Consider the following 17,675-nt stretch of genomic DNA (forward strand, 5'->3'; position numbering starts at 1 on the left):
CCACTCATTTCTGAGCAAGAACTGCTCCTCTGGGGGCAGGAGGGGGGTGCAGCGTGTGTGAGAGTCACAGCACCCAGCAGCCTGCCTCCTGGCCCAGGGTGGGGCTGAACGCACTGGAGTTGGACTTGCTACTATTTATTTATTTAGAGAGGGAGTCTTGCTCTGTCGCCAGGCTGGAGTGCAATGGTGCAATCGTGGCTCACTGCAACCTCCACCTACTGGGTTCAAGCAATTCTCCTGCCTCATCCTCCTGAGTAGCTGGGATTACAGGCGCGTGCCATCACGCCTGGCTAATTTTTGTATTTTTAGTAGAGACGGGGGTATAGTTTCTTCATGTTGGCCAGGCTGGTCTCGAACTCCTGACCTTGTGATCCACCCACCTCAGCCTCCCAAAGTACTGGGATTACAGGCGTGAGCCACTGCACCTGGCCGTGGACTCGCTACTTTAAGAGGGTCCTGGTTAAAATGCAAGCTTCTAGGATAAGCAATGCTCCACATTCATACATCAGAACAATCTTCCTAGGAAATCTAGTTTTGCGACATTAAACAAGAAGTTATTAAAATTGGCCCCAAAAGGGTGATAAACACAGGAGGACAAATACTATATTTCTTAGGTCTTTCTGTCACAGTCCTTGCCTGGAAAATTCTATTTTCAAAATGTTCTTTACTGTTTTCCCACCTCACAGGGATTCTCACCTACCCTGTCCTCACCTGGGCCTGCCCCTCACAGAGAAAGGACGTGGTGTTCAACACACAGTTCCAGGAGCGCTCAGGGCTGTGGCAGAAAATATCCCAGGGACCCACAGATAGTGAGAACGGCCTCAGTGGGCCAGCAGGGCTGGCACCAGGCAGGCGCTAACCATCAACAGACAGACCCCGGAAGATTCTGACAACACAGCAGGGCCCTGGGGGAGAGCTTCTCTCCACGATGACGAAACGGCCACCACAAAGAGACCTGACCAGCCAGACGGGGTGGGCACCAGGTAGCCCTGGGAACACCATCTTACCAAGCGGGATCGTTCCCCTAGGAAGCAGAAGCAGATGCTTGTCTCATTAACCCTTTCAGCAACACTTCCAGAGACATCACAGAAACACCTCAAAGGTCTGAGGCCAACTCCACATGGCCACTGTACAAAGAGCGAACAACTACGCATCAATGTGACGGCCTTCTACAACCAAAACCAGCGTGGGACCAAAAAGAGCAAGCACAGGGTTTTCAGGACTGGACTGATTTTCTCCAGGCCTAAAGCCCGAGAGGACACGGCACCGCTGGGAGCTCCCGGGAGTCGCCCAGGCCCTCCCTTCTGGGGGCTGAGGTCCCTCGCAGGACCTGTCCACACATTCTGTCCACTCACTTCCCTGTGCCTCCCAATGTTCTTCCTTGGAGCTGTCCACTGCGGGGAAGAGGAGTCCTCCCGGGCCTGTGCTGGTGTCCCTGCAGCCTTCCTGTCCCCAGATGTGCTGGCCCAGAGACAGGAGCCATGTGCCTGGCACTGCACCTGCCCCTCACTTCCCACCTGGGAAAACCAGCCCTCTCCGCTGGCCTTTCACTCGGCAGAGTCTCCACCTGGCTACTGCGAGCACATCCCTGGAGCACCCCACATAGGACAGGAGGGGCCACGGGCCTGCGGCAGCCACACAATCATCAAGGCTGAAGCTTCCTGAGCTGTGCTGACAAAAGCCAGGGCCTGGATCCTCTTTACCGGCTGTGCCTGCTGCTGTTCCTCTTCAACAATCTCCTTAGTATCATGAGCCCCTATCACCTGGACCACTTCCCCGTCTGCTCTCAAACCCGCATCCTGGCACAGCCTCTACACCTTGTGCTATGGCTGCACTCAAGGAGTCTTAGGAGGCCAGGGACAGAGCCCAGGGCCTGACACAGCACATCAGGCCGGTTCACTCCAGGCTTTGTGGCCAGCTTAGTGCTCTACTGCCTCCAACTTTCCCCAGCAGGGCTGTAGAGAAGCTGGATGACCAGGAGGACAAGGAGGCCTCTGGACACAAGAATCACCAAAGAACAAGCACGGCCAGCACAGAGGCCTGGGCTCCCCGCTGAGCAGCTCAAGACAGAATCCACTGGAAGGGGCACTGCAGGAGGCGCTGAACCCGCCAGGAGTGTGTGCACATGAACACACACGGGCTTGCACATGGGCACACACGGGCACACTGGTATGAACACGCACACATGGGCACATACAGGCACACGGACATATGCACATGGGCGCACATATACACAGGCACACACAAGCACACATACATGGGCACACACAGGAACACACACGGGCGCACATATACACAGGCACACACATGGGCACACACAAGCACACATACATAGGCACACACATGGGCATACACAGGCGCACATACAGGCACATACACAGGCACACACGGGTACACACACACATGCACACACACCGGTACACATACAAGCACATGGGCACACACAGGCACATGTACACAGATACATGGGCATGTGCCCATGGGTGCACACACACGGGTACACACACAAGCACATACACGGGTACACACACAAGCACATACATGGGCACATACGGGCACATGTACAGATACACAGGCATGTGCCCATGGGCACACACACAGGCGTGCACACACACAGGCACACACGGGCACACATACACACAGGCACACACTCTGGCATAGGCACATGCACACAGCACACGCATTCCTGCTCTGCAGCCTTAGATCCCACCTGCGCTTGGGAAGACTTCCCTGCCTCCTGCTCACTTTTAGGGCTCCCTTTGGTTTTTACTACAAGCAATGGAGCTTCTTCCTGTGCCTTTGTGGCCCTGAGGGGAACCACTGTCTCCCTCCCGTGTCCAGCTGTCAGAAGACCCACAGGTCAGAAGCCCTATACCTCGCCCAGGGCTGGACACGCACCGGGTGCATCTCCACACGTGTGGGACCCGAGAGTGAAGCTCTCCAATCAGCCCTGGGGGCCTGAGCCTCGGGTGAAGAGGAGGTGGCACGTGGGGGCCTGTGCCCCGCCCCTGCTGCCCCTTGCCTAGACGGCGTGCAGGGTGCTACCGTGGGTCCCAGTGCAAAGCTGGAGGTGCGGGGACTGGGGACACCCTGCCTGGGCTGCTCCGGGCAGCCTGTGGAGGGCTGAGTGCAGGAGGGGCCGCGGGCTGGTACCTGTGTCCGAGTCCTTCTGCTCCCCATTGGCGCCCGCAGTGAAGGGCAGCTTCCGCTTGCTGGCTCGCTCCCTCACCTCCTTCCCGCCATCGCCACGCTCCAGTTTTGGGGTCTTGGTTAGAGAAACTTTATCTTTATCCTAGAAAAGAAAGGGATACATTCAATCGTGATTCCCAAATTACATTCTTAAGCTCTCAAGATTTGGTTTCATGTGCCAGGAGAAGCAGATCTCTTATCTGGGCAGCGAGCCCCCTCCCTGCGCCCCAGGGTGTGGCTGTGTGAGGCGTGGCTGTGTGAGGCGTGGCTGTGTGAGGTGTGGCTGTGTGAGGCGGGTCACTGACCGCAGGACCTTCACCAGAAGCCTGGGGCCGGGCTGTGGCTCAGCCCTGATTCTGGCCCATTTCTCATCCTGCACACCGGAGGGACGCTCAGGAAATCACTGGTGTGTGTGTGGAGAAAGCAGAGGAGACAGACACGTGCTACCTCCCACTCCACTCCTGCCTTTCTGGGAGGTACTGAACAATGAGGAAAAACAAGGGCTTTGCCTTCCCAAAAGAGTGGCGCTGCCACACACAGTCAAGTTCCCATCAGGAGCCTCCTGTGGAGTGAAGGCCAGCAGGGTCTCGGGGGGGGCATGTCTTCAGGTGAGTGGCCGGGTGTGGCTCCCTGTAGCCTGAGTTCTGAGTTCTGTCAGAGCACGTCTTCCTCTGCCTGTTTCACACTGGCTGTGCTGTAGTTTTGCCTTTTCCATTCCCGAACATGGACTTTTCCACTGTTCCAGAGGCCACTGAGCAGCCCCTAGCCCCATCTCTGCCCTCCCTGGAGCTCCAGGAAGGAGTCCCTGTGGGGTAGCAGAGCCCCTCGCAGGCCTAAATGCAGGGCCCACCCACCAGGCAAGAAGCAGGGCAGGGACTGTGAAGCCCCAACTCCATCCAGCCCTGGCCCCAAGGTTGGCCTTGAGCAAGCACTGCCTCAATGGCATAATCCACTGGCTGGAAGACGTGCCCTGGGGATGGGGAAGGGAGCCTGTGTGACGCACACAGCACTCGGGACGTGGGGAGGCAGACGGTGCGACACACACAGCCCCTCTCCCCATCAGTAAGCCTTCTTTCTGGAACTTTCCCTAGGGAAGCTGCCGGCAAATACCGTGTGCAGTGGTCAGCGGTGCCTTCAGCACACTGGAGGCCTCAGCTGCTCCAGGGCTGAGATGCCCAACTGCCCCTGGGAGAAGCCCAAGCATCCCCAGCCACGGTCCTGCCTCCCGGGACCCAGATGCATCTTCTAGCTTGACTGATCAACACTGCATCCACCAAACCTGGCAGTTAACCAGACACATCCCTGAGTGACCATGAGAGCGCTTTCGAGAACATGCTGCAAGCTCACAGGGCAAATGGAGTTAAAGAGAAGCTGCCAAGCAGACCAGAGCCATGGCAATGTGCCCACCTCTCCAGTGAGACACGGGGACAGGAGGAGGGTCCCAGATGGATCTCTGGGGAGACGGGGCCTCAGGAACGCAACACCCACCCCAGCAGTGCAGGTCCTTCCGGCCCTCGGCCTGGGTGCCCAGATGCAGCTCATCTGCTGCCTGGCGGCAGCTCCACTGAGCTTTTCTATGGCCCCCTTGGAGTGCAGTCCCCACCTGGAATGTGAGAGGCATCCTCCTCGGGGCCGGGGAATGACAGGAAAGAATGGCACACACCAGGAAGAAGCCCCAATCTTAAACTCCTTCCTCCGAGAACACCCCTGGCCCAGTGTGTGGGTTCCATCAGACATCTGAAGAGAGGCCACCATAACGCTAATTTCAGAACCTGATGAGGGGTGGGTTCTACTACACATGTGAAGAGGCCACCATAACCTGCATTTCAGAACCTGATGAGGGCATTCTACACTAAGAAAATTATAAACCAACATACTTTATGAACACAGACAGGATATATATAAAAAGATAACACAAATGATAGGAACAAGAACAGATTTGAGAATGCAAGAAATTTAAAAAGCAATGTATTTCACCACACTAAGAAAATAAAGGAAGGAAAACCATGTGCTCATTTCAACAGCTCCAGAAAAGGCCTGTGATGAAATTCCAGTTTTGTGATGTGGGAGGAAAGCCCCAAACTGATCAAGGCCTCCGGGAGCCTGGACAGAAGGAACACTGTCCTCAGGGCCACGGTCAAGGCAAGACTGCCTACAGGCACCTCCGCCAGGCACTTCACTAAAGAAAATACCCAAATAGACAATGGACACCCGAAACGGTGTTTCTCATCAGGAAAATGCAAATGACAGCCACGAGGAGATGCACACCAGCACCTCCACCAGGACAGCTGGGAGAAGACAGGCTCAGCAGACCCCAGCAAACGCGGCGAGGCTTCAAGGGAGAGCTGCGGGTGCGTTTCCCATGACGCGTTCACAAACAAGCACAAGGCTGTTCAAAGGCTGTTTTGTTCGTAATACAAAAAATGACACAACTAAACTGCCCGTCCAAAGGCAAATGAACAATTCTAGAATACAAATGGAATACCGCCGGGGATGTGAGCCGCGAACACGGGGGGTGTGTACCACAAACATGGGGTGTGCACCATGAACACGGTGTACGCACCATGGAAAGGGGGGTGCATAGCATAAACTCCAAGGGTGAGCGCCATGAAAACGTGATGTGCACAGTAAACAACAGGGGTGCGCGCAATAAACACAGGAGGTGTGTGCAGCCTCGCGGAGCAGCCCTATGCATACAGTGGCAGATGCATCTGGCAACCAAGCTGGGAATATCTGTACCCCAAAGAGAAGCCCTCCTCTGGAATCAGACTGGGCTCAATCCCTTTCTTCACACATGGAAGCTTCTAGAAGACAGCACAGGAGAACATGTTCACCACCAGAAGAAAACACACACCACACCACCATGTGACGTCACCACATGCCCGTCCACGTGCCCGTCCACACACCTGTCAGCGTTGCTGACGTCAGGCCCACACACTGAGCGCTGGCAGGGATGCGGGTTCCCTGGTGGTTCTTGGGGCACACTGGCTCATTGACAGAAGGGCCCACAAATGCTGGGCATGACCACAGTCACAAAGGGAGAGAATGCCAAATGCCAACAGTAGCAAAATCCTGCAAGTCAGACACTGTGGAGCAACCAGTGTCTCCCACGGAAATCTCAACAGCCAAAACCTACCAGTGGAGACAGAAGTCAGGGCAGAGGTGACTTTTGGAATGGGGAACGTTACTGAAGGCCCCGAGGACTCTGGAATATTGTGTATTCTCACCTGGGTGGTGATTATCCCAGGTTTTACAGATGAAATTACCAGTTATAATAATGCATATCTATAGTTCACTTTAAAAGCTCACAAGTTTCTTTTTCACCTCCCAGCTCCTTACACCTCAACGAGCTGTGGAGGGAAAAGCACGCACGGGCAAGGCACCTGTGTGACACAAGGCTCGCCTCCAGCTGCCCAGAATGGGGAGCGTGGCACAGCCACCAGGAAGGCGGCTGCCATCAACCTGGGCTCAGAGCCTGCCAGGCAGCTGGGGTGGGACAGGCCCTGTTTCGGCCCCTCTGAGCTTTCCTCACCAGCACAAGAGGACTGTTGGCAGGAACCACCTGCACGTGCTACAGAATGTTCTCATTTTCTAAATGCAAATACCTCAAACATTAAATCCAATCCTTATCAGGCACCTCTTATAAAGCCCCACTATGCCCCAAGCACCACCAGATAGTGACAGCCGTGGCACAAGGCCCTGCCGGGCCCACCAGCCCGCTGGTCACCTGGCGAGGTAGGCTCTGCACACGTCACATGCAGATTCTCCATCACACCATGACTTCCACTCATGGGAAGCACACACACAGCAAAGAGAAAGTTGTAGTGACTGAAAAATGGCCATGTCCAGTTGATACCCTTCCCCAGAGCACAATCTTTCTTATAAGAACGAGAATCGTGTTGTCCACTGACTGCAGCACAGAGATGCCATCCAGCCCCTCCGGTTCCATTCCCGGCTCAGCTGCCTTGGTATCTGAACTGCCTGTGTGGGGGATCTGCCTGTGTGTGGGGTCTGCCTGTGTGGGGGGTCTGCCTGTGTGTGGGGTGTGGGGTGCGGGGTCGGCCTGTGTGCAGGGTGCAGGTTCAGCCTGTGTGTGGGGTCGGCCTGTGTGGGGAATCTGCCTGTGTGGGGTCAGCCTGTATGGGGGGGGGTCTGCCTGTGTGGGGGGTCTGCCTGTGTGTGGGGTGTGGGGTGCGGGGTCGGCCTGTGTGCAGGGTGCAGGTTCAGCCTGTGTGTGGGGCCGGCCTGTGTGGGGGATCTGCCTGTGTGTGGGGGGTCTGCCTGTGTGTGGGGTGTGGGGTGCGGGGTCGGCCTGTGTGCAGGGTGCAGGTTCAGCCTGTGTGTGGGGTCGGCCTGTGTGGGGAATCTGCCTGTGTGGGGTCAGCCTGTATGGGGGGGGGATCTGCCTGTGTGGGGGGTCTGCCTGTGTGTGGGGTGTGGGGTGCGGGGTCGGCCTGTGTGCAGGGTGCAGGTTCAGCCTGTGTGTGGGGCCGGCCTGTGTGGGGGATCTGCCTGTGTGTGGGGGGTCTGCCTGTGTGTGGGGTGTGGGGTGCGGGGTCGGCCTGTGTGCAGGGTGCAGGTTCAGCCTGTGTGTGGGGTCGGCCTGTGTGGGGGATCTGCCTGTGTGTGGGGGGTCTGCCTGTGTGTGGGGTGTGGGGTGCGGGGTCGGCCTGTGTGCAGGGTGCAGGTTCAGCCTGTGTGTGGGGTCGGCCTGTGTGGGGAATCTGCCTGTGTGGGGTCAGCCTGTATGGGGGGGGGTCTGCCTGTGTGGGGGGTCTGCCTGTGTGTGGGGGGTCTGCCTGTGTGGGGGGGGTCTGCCTGTGTGGGGGGTCTGCCTGTGTGTGAGGTCTGCCTGTGTGGGGGGTCGGCCTGTGTGGGGGGTCGGCCTGTGTGGGGGATCTGCCTGTGTGGGGGGTCTGCCTGTGTGGGGGATCTGCCTGTGGGGGGTCAGCCTGTATGGGGGGGTCAGCCTGTGTGGGGGGTCTGCCTGTGTGGGGGGTCTGCCTGTGTGGGGGGTCTGCCTGTGTGGGGGGGGTCGGCCTGTGTGTGGGGGGTTGGCCTGTGTGGGGGATCTGCCTGTGTGTGGGGGGTCTGCCTGTGTGTGGGGTGTGGGGTGCGGGGTCGGCCTGTGTGCAGGGTGCAGGGTCAGCCTGTGTGTGGGGTCGGCCTGTGTGGGGGATCTGCCTGTGGGGGATCTGCCTGTATGGGGGGGGTCTGCCTGTGTGTGGGGGGTCTGCCTGTGTGTGAGGTCTGCCTGTGTGGGGGGTCTGCCTGTGTGGGGGGTCGGCCTGTGTGGGGGATCTGCCTGTGTGGGGGATCTGCCTGTGGGGGGTCAGCCTGTCCCATCTGCCTGTGTGGGGGGTCGGCCTGTGTGTGGGGTCGGCCTGTGTGTGGGGGGTCGGCCTGTGTGGGGGGTCTGCCTGTGTGGGGGGTCTGCCTGTGTGGGGGATCTGCCTGTGTGGGGGGTCAGCCTGTGTGTGGGGGGTCGGCCTGTGTGTGAGGTCGGCCTGTGTGTGGGGGGTCGGCCTGTGTGTGGGGGGTCGGCCTGTGTGTGGGGTCAGCCTGTGTGGGGGGTCTGCCTGTGTGTGGGGTCGGCCTGTGTGGGGGGTCTGCCTGTGTGGGGGATCTGCCTGTGTGGGGGGTCGGCCTGTGTGTGGGGGGTCGGCCTGTGTGTGAGGTCGGCCTGTGTGTGGGGGGTCGGCCTGTGTGTGGGGTCGGCCTGTGTGGGGGGTCGGCCTGTGTGTGGGATCTGCCTCTATGCGGGGTCAGCCTGTGTGGGGGGTCTGCCTGTGTAGGGGGATCTGCCTGTGTGGGGGATCGGCCTGTGTGGGATCGGCCTGTGTGGGGTCTGCCTGTGTGTGGGGTCTGCCTGTGTGGGGTCTGCCTGTGTGTGGGGTCGGCCTGTGTGTGGGGTCGGCCTGTATGGGGGGTCAGCCTGTGTGGGGGGTCAGCCTGTGTGGGGGGTCGGCCTGTGTGGGGGGTCGGCCTGTGTGGGGGGTCTGCCTGTGTGGGGGGTCGGCCTGTGTGGGGGGTCGGCCTGTGTGGGGGGGTCGGCCTGTGTGGGGGGTCTGCCTGTGTGTGTGGGATCGGCCTGTGTGGGGGATCTGCCTGTGTGGGGGGTCGGCCTGTGTGGGGGGTCGGCCTGTATGGGGGGGTCTGCCTGTGTGTGGGGTCGGCCTGTGTGGGGGGTCTGCCTGTGTGGGGGATCTGCCTGTGTGGGGGGTCAGCCTGTGTGTGGGGGGTCGGCCTGTGTGTGAGGTCGGCCTGTATGGGGGGTCTGCCTGTGTGGGGGGTCTGCCTGTGTGGGGGGTCTGCCTGTGTGCGGGGGTCAGCCTATGTGCGGGGTCGGCCTGTGTGGGGGGTCGGCCTGTGTGGGGGGTCGGCCTGTGTGGGGGGGTCGGCCTGTGAGGTCGGCCTGTGTGTGTGGGGTCGGCCTGTGTGTGGGGTCGGCCTGTGTGGGGGGTCTGCCTGTGTGTGGGGTCGGCCTGTGTGGGGGGTCTGCCTGTGTGGGGGATCTGCCTGTGTGGGGGATCTGCCTGTGTGGGGGGGGTCGGCCTGTGTGTGGGGGGTCGGCCTGTGTGTGAGGTCGGCCTGTGTGTGGGGGGTCGGCCTGTGTGTGGGGTCGGCCTGTGTGGGGGGTCGGCCTGTGTGTGGGATCTGCCTCTGTGTGGGGTCAGCCTGTATGGGGGGTCTGCCTGTGTGGGGGGTCTGCCTGTGTAGGGGGATCTGCCTGTGTGGGGGGTCGCCTGTGTGGGGGGTCGGCCTGTGTGGGGTCTGCCTGCGTGTGGGATCTGCCTGTGTGTGGGGGGTCGGCCTGTGTGGGGTCTGCCTGTGTGTGGGGTCTGCCTGTGTGGGGGGTCTGCCTGTGTGCGGGGGGTCGGCCTCTGTGGGGGATCGGCCTGTGTGGGGGGTCGGCCTGTGTGTGGGGTCTGCCTGTATGGGGGGTCTGCCTGTGTGTGGGGTCGGCCTGTGTGTGGGGTCTGCCTGTGTGTGGGGGGTCGGCCTGTGTGTGAGGTCGGCCTGTGTGTGGGGGGTCGGCCTGTGTGTGGGGTCGGCCTGTGTGGGGGGTCGGCCTGTGTGTGGGATCTGCCTCTGTGTGGGGTCAGCCTGTATGAGGGGTCTGCCTGTGTGGGGGATCTGCCTGTGTAGGGGGATCTGCCTGTGTAGGGGGATCTGCCTGTGTAGGGGGATCTGCCTGTGTGGGGGGTCTGCCTGTGTGGGGGGTCGGCCTGTGTGGGGTCGGCCTGTGTCGGGGGTCGGCCTGTGTGGGGTCGGCCTGTGTGGGGGATCTGCCTGTGTGGGGGGTCGGCCTGTGTGGGGGGTCGGCCTGTATGGGGGGGTCTGCCTGTGTGTGGGGTCGGCCTGTGTGGGGGGTCTGCCTGTGTGGGGGGTCGGCCTGTGTGTGGGGGGGTTGGCCTGTGATGTCGGCCTGTGTGTGGGGGGTCGGCCTGTGTGTGGGGTCGGCCTGTGTGGGGGGTCTGCCTGTGTGGGGGGTCTGCCTGTGTGGGGGGTCGGCCTGTGTGTGGGGGGTCGGCCTGTGTGTGAGGTCGGCCTGTGTGTGGGGGGTCGGCCTGTGTGGGGGGTCGGCCTGTGTGGGGGGTCGGCCTGTGTGTGGGATCTGCCTCTGTGTGGGGTCAGCCTGTATGGGGGGTCTGCCTGTGTGGGGGGTCTGCCTGTGTAGGGGGATCTGCCTGTGTGGGGGGTCTGCCTGTGTGGGGGGTCGGCCTGTGTGGGGTCGGCCTGTGTCGGGGGTCGGCCTGTGTGGTGTCGGCCTGTGTGGGGTCTGCCTGTGTGTGGGATCTGCCTGTGTGTGGGGGGTCGGCCTGTGTGGGTTCTGTGTGGGGGGTCTGCCTGTGTGTGGGGGGTCGGCCTGTGTGGAGGATCGGCCTGTGTGTGTGGGGTCTGCCTGTGTGGGGGGTCGGCCTGTGTGTGGGGTCTGCCTGTATGGGGGGTCTGCTGTGTGTGGGGTCGGCCTGTGTGGGGGGTCTGCCTGTGTGTGAGGTCAGCCTGTATGGGGGCTCTGTGTGGGGGGTCTGCCTGTGTGTGGGGTCTGCCTGTGTGGGGGGTCTGCCTGTGTGCGGGGGTCGGCCTATGTGGGGGGTCTGCCTGTGTGGGGGGTCGGCCTGTGTGTGGGGGGTCTGCCTGTGTGGGGGGTCTGCCTGTGGGGGGGGTCGGCCTGTGTCGGGGGTCGGCCTGTGTGTGGGGTCGGCCTGTGTGGGGGGTCTGCCTGTGTGTGGGGTCTGCCTGTGTGTGGGGTCGGCCTGTATGGGGGGGTCTGCCTGTGTGTGGGGTCTGCCTGTGTGTGGGGGGTCGGCCTGTGTGTGAGGTCGGCCTGTATGGGGGGTCTGCCTGTGTGTGGGGTCTGCCTGTGTGTGGGGTCTGCCTGTGTGGGGGGTCTGCCTGTGTGGGGGGTCTGCCTGTGTGCGGGGGTCGGCCTATGTGGGGGGTCTGCCTGTGTGGGGGGTCTGCCTGTGTGTGGGGGGTCTGCCTGTGTGGGGGGTCTGCCTGTGTGGGGGATCTGCCTGTGTGGGGGATCTGCCTGTGTGGGGGGTCGGCCTGTGTGGGGGATCTGCCTGTGTGGGGGGTCTGCCTGTGTGGGGGGTCTGCCTGTGTGGGGGGTCTGCCTGTGTGGGGGGTCGGCCTGTGTGGGAGGGTCGGCCTGTGTGGGGGGTCTGCCTGTGTGTGTGGGATCTGCCTGTGTGGGGGGTCGGCCTGTGTGGGGCGTCGGCCTGTATGGGGGGGTCTGCCTGTGTGTGGGGTCGGCCTGTGTGGGGGGTCTGCCTGTGTGTGGGGTCGGCCTGTGTGTGGGGGGTCTGCCTGTGTGTGAGGTCGGCCTGTGTGTGGGGGGTCGGCCTGTGTGGGGGGTCGGCCTGTGTGTGGGATCTGCCTCTGTGTGGGGTCAGCCTGTATGGGGGGTCTGCCTGTGTGGGGGGTCTGCCTGTGTAGGGGGATCTGCCTGTGTGGGGGTCTGCCTGTGTGGGGGGTCGGCCTGTGTGGGGTCTGCCTGTGTGTGGGATCTGCCTGTGTGTGGGGGGTCGGCCTGTGTGGGGTCTGCCTGTGTGGGGGGTCTGCCTGTGTGGGGGGTCTGCCTGTGTGCGGGGGGTCGGCCTGTGTGGGGGATCGGCCTGTGTGTGTGGGGTCTGCCTGTGTGGGGGGTCGGCCTGTGTGTGGGGTCTGCCTGTATGGGGGGTCTGCCTGTGTGTGGGGTCGGCCTGTGTGGGGGGTCTGCCTGTGTGCGGGGGGTCGGCCTGTGTGCGGGGGGTCGGCCTGTGTGTGAGGTCAGCCTGTATGGGGGGTCTGCCTGTGTGTGGGGTCTGCTTGTGTGGGGGGGTCTGCCTGTGTGGGGGGTCTGCCTGTGTGTGAGGTCAGCCTGTATGGGGGGTCTGCCTGTGTGGGGGGTCTGCCTGTGTGTGAGGTCAGCCTGTGTGTGGGGTCTGCCTGTGTGGGGGGTCTGCCTGTGTGTGGGGTCTGCCTCTGTGGGGGGTCTGCCTGTGTGGGGGGTCTGCCTGTGTGCGGGGGTCGGCCTATGTGGGGGGTCTGCCTGTGTGGGGGGTCGGCCTGTGTGTGGGGGGTCTGCCTGTGTGGGGGGTCGGCCTGTGTGGGGGGTTGGCCTGTGTGTGGGGGTCAGCCTGTGTGGGGGGTCGGCCTGTGTGGGGGGTCTGCCTGTGTGGGGGATCGGCCTGTGTGGGGGGTCGGCCTGTGGGCTCTCTTCTGTTCCACTCGCCCATGGGCCTGTCCCGCTGCCAAGAGGAAGCGATGACACCACATTGCGTCCTCCAATTCTGTTCTTTCTCAAGGCGGCTTTGGTTATTCCACGTCTTTTGAATTTCCCTATTAACTCTGGAATCATCTTATGAATTTCTACCCAAAAAAGCCCATGGGGATTTTGGTTGGCATCACACTGACACTATACATCAATGTGGAGAGAGATCTGAGGGTCTCCTGATAATGAATATTGTATCACTCTCCATTCAGGTGTTGCTTAATTTCTCTCAGGAATACTTTGCAGCTTTCGGGGTACAGGTTTTGCAGCACACCTTTGGTCAAATTTACCCCAAAAGTATCTGTATTTTTGATACTGCTGCAAACATATTTTTACAACTTCAGCCCTCTATTATTTATGAGTATTTAGAAATACACTTCCGCACACTGGAACACCACGCTACGCTCACTGATTCTTGCAGCTTTCGGACAGACGTCTTGGGCTTTCCTCACTAGATGTCTCCGAGTAAAGACAGTGTTCCTCTTTCCTCTTCAGTCTGACTTTCGTGTAGTGGACCGTGCTGCCTGGAGCCTGCAGGACGATGCTGATTGTGGTGGAGAAGGCCAGTGTTTGTTCTCAATTTTAGGTGGAAAGAATTCAGTCTTTGACGTTAAATATGAAGTCAGTTGCAGGTTTTCACAGATGCTCTGTATCAGGCTGAGGAAATTCCCCTCTATTCCTAGTTTGCGGAATTCTTTTTAAAATAATGAGTGTGTTGACTTTTGTCAAATGTTTTTGCTGCATTAGTTGGTATGATCACAGGGTTTTCTTTTTTCCGTCTAATAATAGAACAACTCAAACTGATTGATACTGGAGGTTCAACCTTGAATGCTTGGAATCAACCCTACTTGGTTGGTCATGGTACATGATTCATTTTAGTTTATAAACTGATGAATTCAATTTGCTGAAATTCTTTCTGAAATGTTTATGTCTGTGTTCGTGAGGCCGCTGGTCTGTGGTCTTCTTATCCTGCCGTGTCTTTGTCTGGCCTTGGCATCAGGGTAGTCCTGACACAGCAACTACCCATCCAGATACAAAACAGGAACCTCCATGCTCACCTCACACCACACACACAATATAACTAGAAATGGACCATAGACCTACGTCTAAGAACTAAAACTCTAAAACGTACGGAACACAGGAAAAACTTCTGTGACCTTCATTTGCCAAAGATAGGATTTTAAGAGACAGCATGAGTTCTAGAGGAAAAAATTAAATAGAGTGGACTTCTATCTTGGGAGCTGGGCAAGAGTGAAGACATGGGGGCTGCTCAGAGCACCCTATGCACCACTGTCTAAGGACCCAGAGCCAAGGGGATTTCCTCGGCTTTTTCTTCTAAAGTGGGAAGTGTTTGCTTTATTCTAATAATGAGAATCAGGAACACAGGGAAGGACTTCCACTTCTTTCTTCTTCCCCGAAGCAGACTCTCACTCTGTCAGAGTGAGGCAGCGAGACAGGCTGGAGTGCAGAGACGTGATCTTGGCTCACTGCAGCCGCTGCCTCCCGGGTTCAAGCAGTTCTCCTGCCTCAGCCTCCTGAGTCGCTGGGATTACAGGTGTGCACCACCAAGCCCATATAATTTTGGAATTTTTAGTAGAGATGGGGTTTTGCCATGTTGGCCAGGCTAGTCTCGAACTCCCGACCTTGGGTGATCCTCGTGCCTTGGCCTCCCAAAGTGCTGGGATGACAGGTGTGAGCCACCACACCCGGCCAAGAACTCCCACTTCTTAAAGGTGATGTGAGAACCTGAGGAGCTCGGCGTTCACAGTACCAGGTGAGCCTCAGTGCAGACAGCATGTGGCAGAGCTCAGAACACAGAGAATGCAAATTTGCTGCTTCAGAGCTAAACCTCCGGTGGGAGGAGACGAGGACGGCGTGTTCCACAGAGAGGAGTAACGCAGGGGAGGGTGGGGCGGAGGCAGCGTGCAGGCGTGTGAACCGGGTGGTGGGGGAAGCCCAACTGTCAGGTGAGCAGAAATGGCAGGAGCTGGCCAGCCACAGGCCCTGTGCTCTGAGTCCTAGGACTGGGAAGAGAAGTGGACCCCAGTCCAGCAAGCCTGGCCAGTCCGGCTTTCTCTGTGATGCTGCTCTATGTCCTTTTCTGCCTTAGTGAAACGACGGACAGAAACCACCCTCTCCAGGCGCCCATGCGGGCCCACAGCGGCCTCAGGGCTGTCTGAGCCCAGCTTTACCCTCTTGTGTTCTCGCCGTCAGACACGGCCTCCTGCTGCTCCCAAAGCACGAGGGTGAGTTCTGGGCTCTGCTCTGAGTACAGACCCCAACCCAGACCTGCTCGTGAGGCCACAGCCTGAGGTGGGACGTGCCGAGGCCCGGCCATGCGCTTCCCAGCTTCTCAGCTAAGGTCACTCTGGAATTCTTATCTCGGGGGACAGAGCTCACAGCTCCCCACTTGCAGTGCTGACAAAGCTACCTTTGGAAGGGGCCTCAGACCAGATGTGAGTCTGTAACTGGCATAGACTGGGGGTGTTTCTGCTGAGACTCGCTGGAGGGCCCACATGCTCAGTTCTCAACTGCAGCCTCCATGCCCGTGGGCGCCACCTCCAGCTTCTCGGCCTCAACACAGCTTGCCGGGTCTGAGCGGGGCTGCGAATGTGGGTTCCTAACAAGCTCCAGCCGCTCAGGAGACTGTGAGGCTGTCTGTACTCCGAGTGGCGTGCACAGAGCTCAGTGAGACAGGGTGACTGTGCCACGGGGCTGGGGGTGACACTGTTCTCCGTGGCCCTGGACACCTTTGGATCAGAACACACTCAACGATGCAGACACCTGATGGTTCTTCCTGAGGCAGCTTGGTGGTTCTGAGAGTCCATGGTAGGCAGTGGTGAGAAACCGCCTCCAGGAGGGGCCCTTTCTCTGACACACCTGCCACTGCGCTCACTGGTGCAGCCCAAGGGACACGCACAAGCTGTCAGGTCAGCACGGCATCAGGATGTACTGCAGAGTCATGGGCTCCGTTTCCATCTTCCATGTGTATGTCACTGAGATCACGATTCTTTTGGAAAAATCTAAAAATACATTGTTTTTGATAACATAAAACTGTATCTGGAGAAAAGGGAAGTTCTGGGAGAAAACTGAGCAGAAACCGTTCCAGCCTGTACCAGGAGAAGGCAGGTCAGACGTGTGCACCTGAGTTCTGGCCCTCTGAGGTCACTTCCTCCCTAAGGAATACAGCCTCTTCTAATAGCAGCTGCAACCAGGAGTGCGTCTTCCCAGGCGCTCTATTTCAAGCTACTGTTCAAGCTAAGAAAGCTCCACTAGGCCTGAGAGCTCCCTACTGCCTGTAATGCATTTAAAATTTGTCTGCCTGCAGGAGGAAAATGCCTGGCTTTACTGTGAGTAGCTGGAAACAAACCAACAAACGCAACAGGACAGGCTGGTAGCTCCTGCCTGTGATGCCGAAGCTGAAGGATCACTTGAGCTCAGAAGTTTGAGACCAGCCTAGGCAACATGGTGAGACCTCATCTCTACAAAAAATACAAAAATTAGCAGGGTGTGCTGGTATGCTCCTGTGGTCCCAGCTACAAGGGAGGCTGAAGTAGGAGGATTGCTTGAGCCTGGGGCGGTGGGGCAGGGTGGAGGGGTGTGGAGGGATGCAGAAGTTGCAGTGAGCTGAGACTGTACCACTGACCCTGTCAACCACCCCTCCCAACACACACACACACACACACACACACACACACACACACTGTACCACTGACCCTGTCAACCACCCCTCCCAACACACACACACACACACACACACACACTGTACCACTGACCCTGTCAACCACCCCTCCCAACACACACACACACACACACACACACACACACACACACATTGTACCACTGACCCTGTCAACCACCCCTCCCAACACACACACACACACACACACACACACACACACACACACACACACACACACACACACCCGAACCCAGAACACAGCTACCTTACTGGAAAAGCCCAGAGTGAAATCCACGCATCCCTCACAGCACATGTGTGAACAGAGCTCCCAGCGACAACATGAGGACCAGTTTATCAAGTCTCTCTTCTCCTTAAGCAAGAGAACAACTCGAAGCAGCTGAGAGCAGGCGTCAGGGCTGAGGCTGTCTGCAAATCACGATACCCTGCCTCGTGCGCCAACACGACCTGCTCTCTGTGGCTCTCCGGGCCTTTCTCGTCTCACGCTACCCTGCCTGGACGGCCTTCCCTGCAAGTCCACTGACGGAGGGCTCCACCACGCCCAGCCTGCTGGTGTGTCAAGCGGCTCAGAGAACCACCTCCTCAATCAGCATTTCTGAGACCTGAGCCAGGAGAGTTCCCTCCTCCCTCCACTGCTTGTTCATCTTCATCAGCCCAGGTACAGAGAAGAACAGGAGTGACAGTCGCCACCTCACCATCAACACCAGTGCCAGGCTCTCCTTTGCTCACACGCCTTCTGCATCCTACCCAGGCCACCACCACCGCCCTGACCCTAAAGCCTGCGGGCACGGAGCTGGGGTCCTCTAGGAAGCGCGGGCCCGGTTCACTCAGCGGTCCGTTCGCACAGCCACTCCAAACTCCAGCATCAGACTCTCGAGGGCACAACCCAAACATCTCTGTTCGCAGAGCACAACCCAGGTGCAGAGGCCAAGAAATCCTTTCACAGACATTCTGAGGTCCCGGGAACCCCACCCGCATCACCCATGTGCCCGCATCACCCATGTGCCCGCATCACCCATGTGA

General features: G+C 59.1%; 1 protein-coding gene across 19 annotated transcripts in view; it reads right to left on the reverse strand.

Annotated features, from left to right (window-relative positions):
- The window catches only part of ANKRD11 (ankyrin repeat domain containing 11), a 232,400-nt gene that overhangs the window by 35,897 nt on the left and 178,828 nt on the right, over window positions 1–17,675 (reverse strand). For all 19 annotated transcript variants that reach the window (XM_074028025.1, XM_045382571.3, XM_074028033.1 and 16 more), the window contains one exon: window positions 3,154–3,292. In XM_074028025.1, coding sequence (XP_073884126.1) covers window positions 3,154–3,292 — 139 coding nt within the window. The remainder of the gene's footprint in view (window positions 1–3,153; window positions 3,293–17,675) is intronic.

The sequence above is a fragment of the Macaca fascicularis genome, chromosome 20, assembly GCF_037993035.2.
Source record: "Macaca fascicularis isolate 582-1 chromosome 20, T2T-MFA8v1.1".
NCBI lineage: Eukaryota > Metazoa > Chordata > Mammalia > Primates > Cercopithecidae > Macaca > Macaca fascicularis.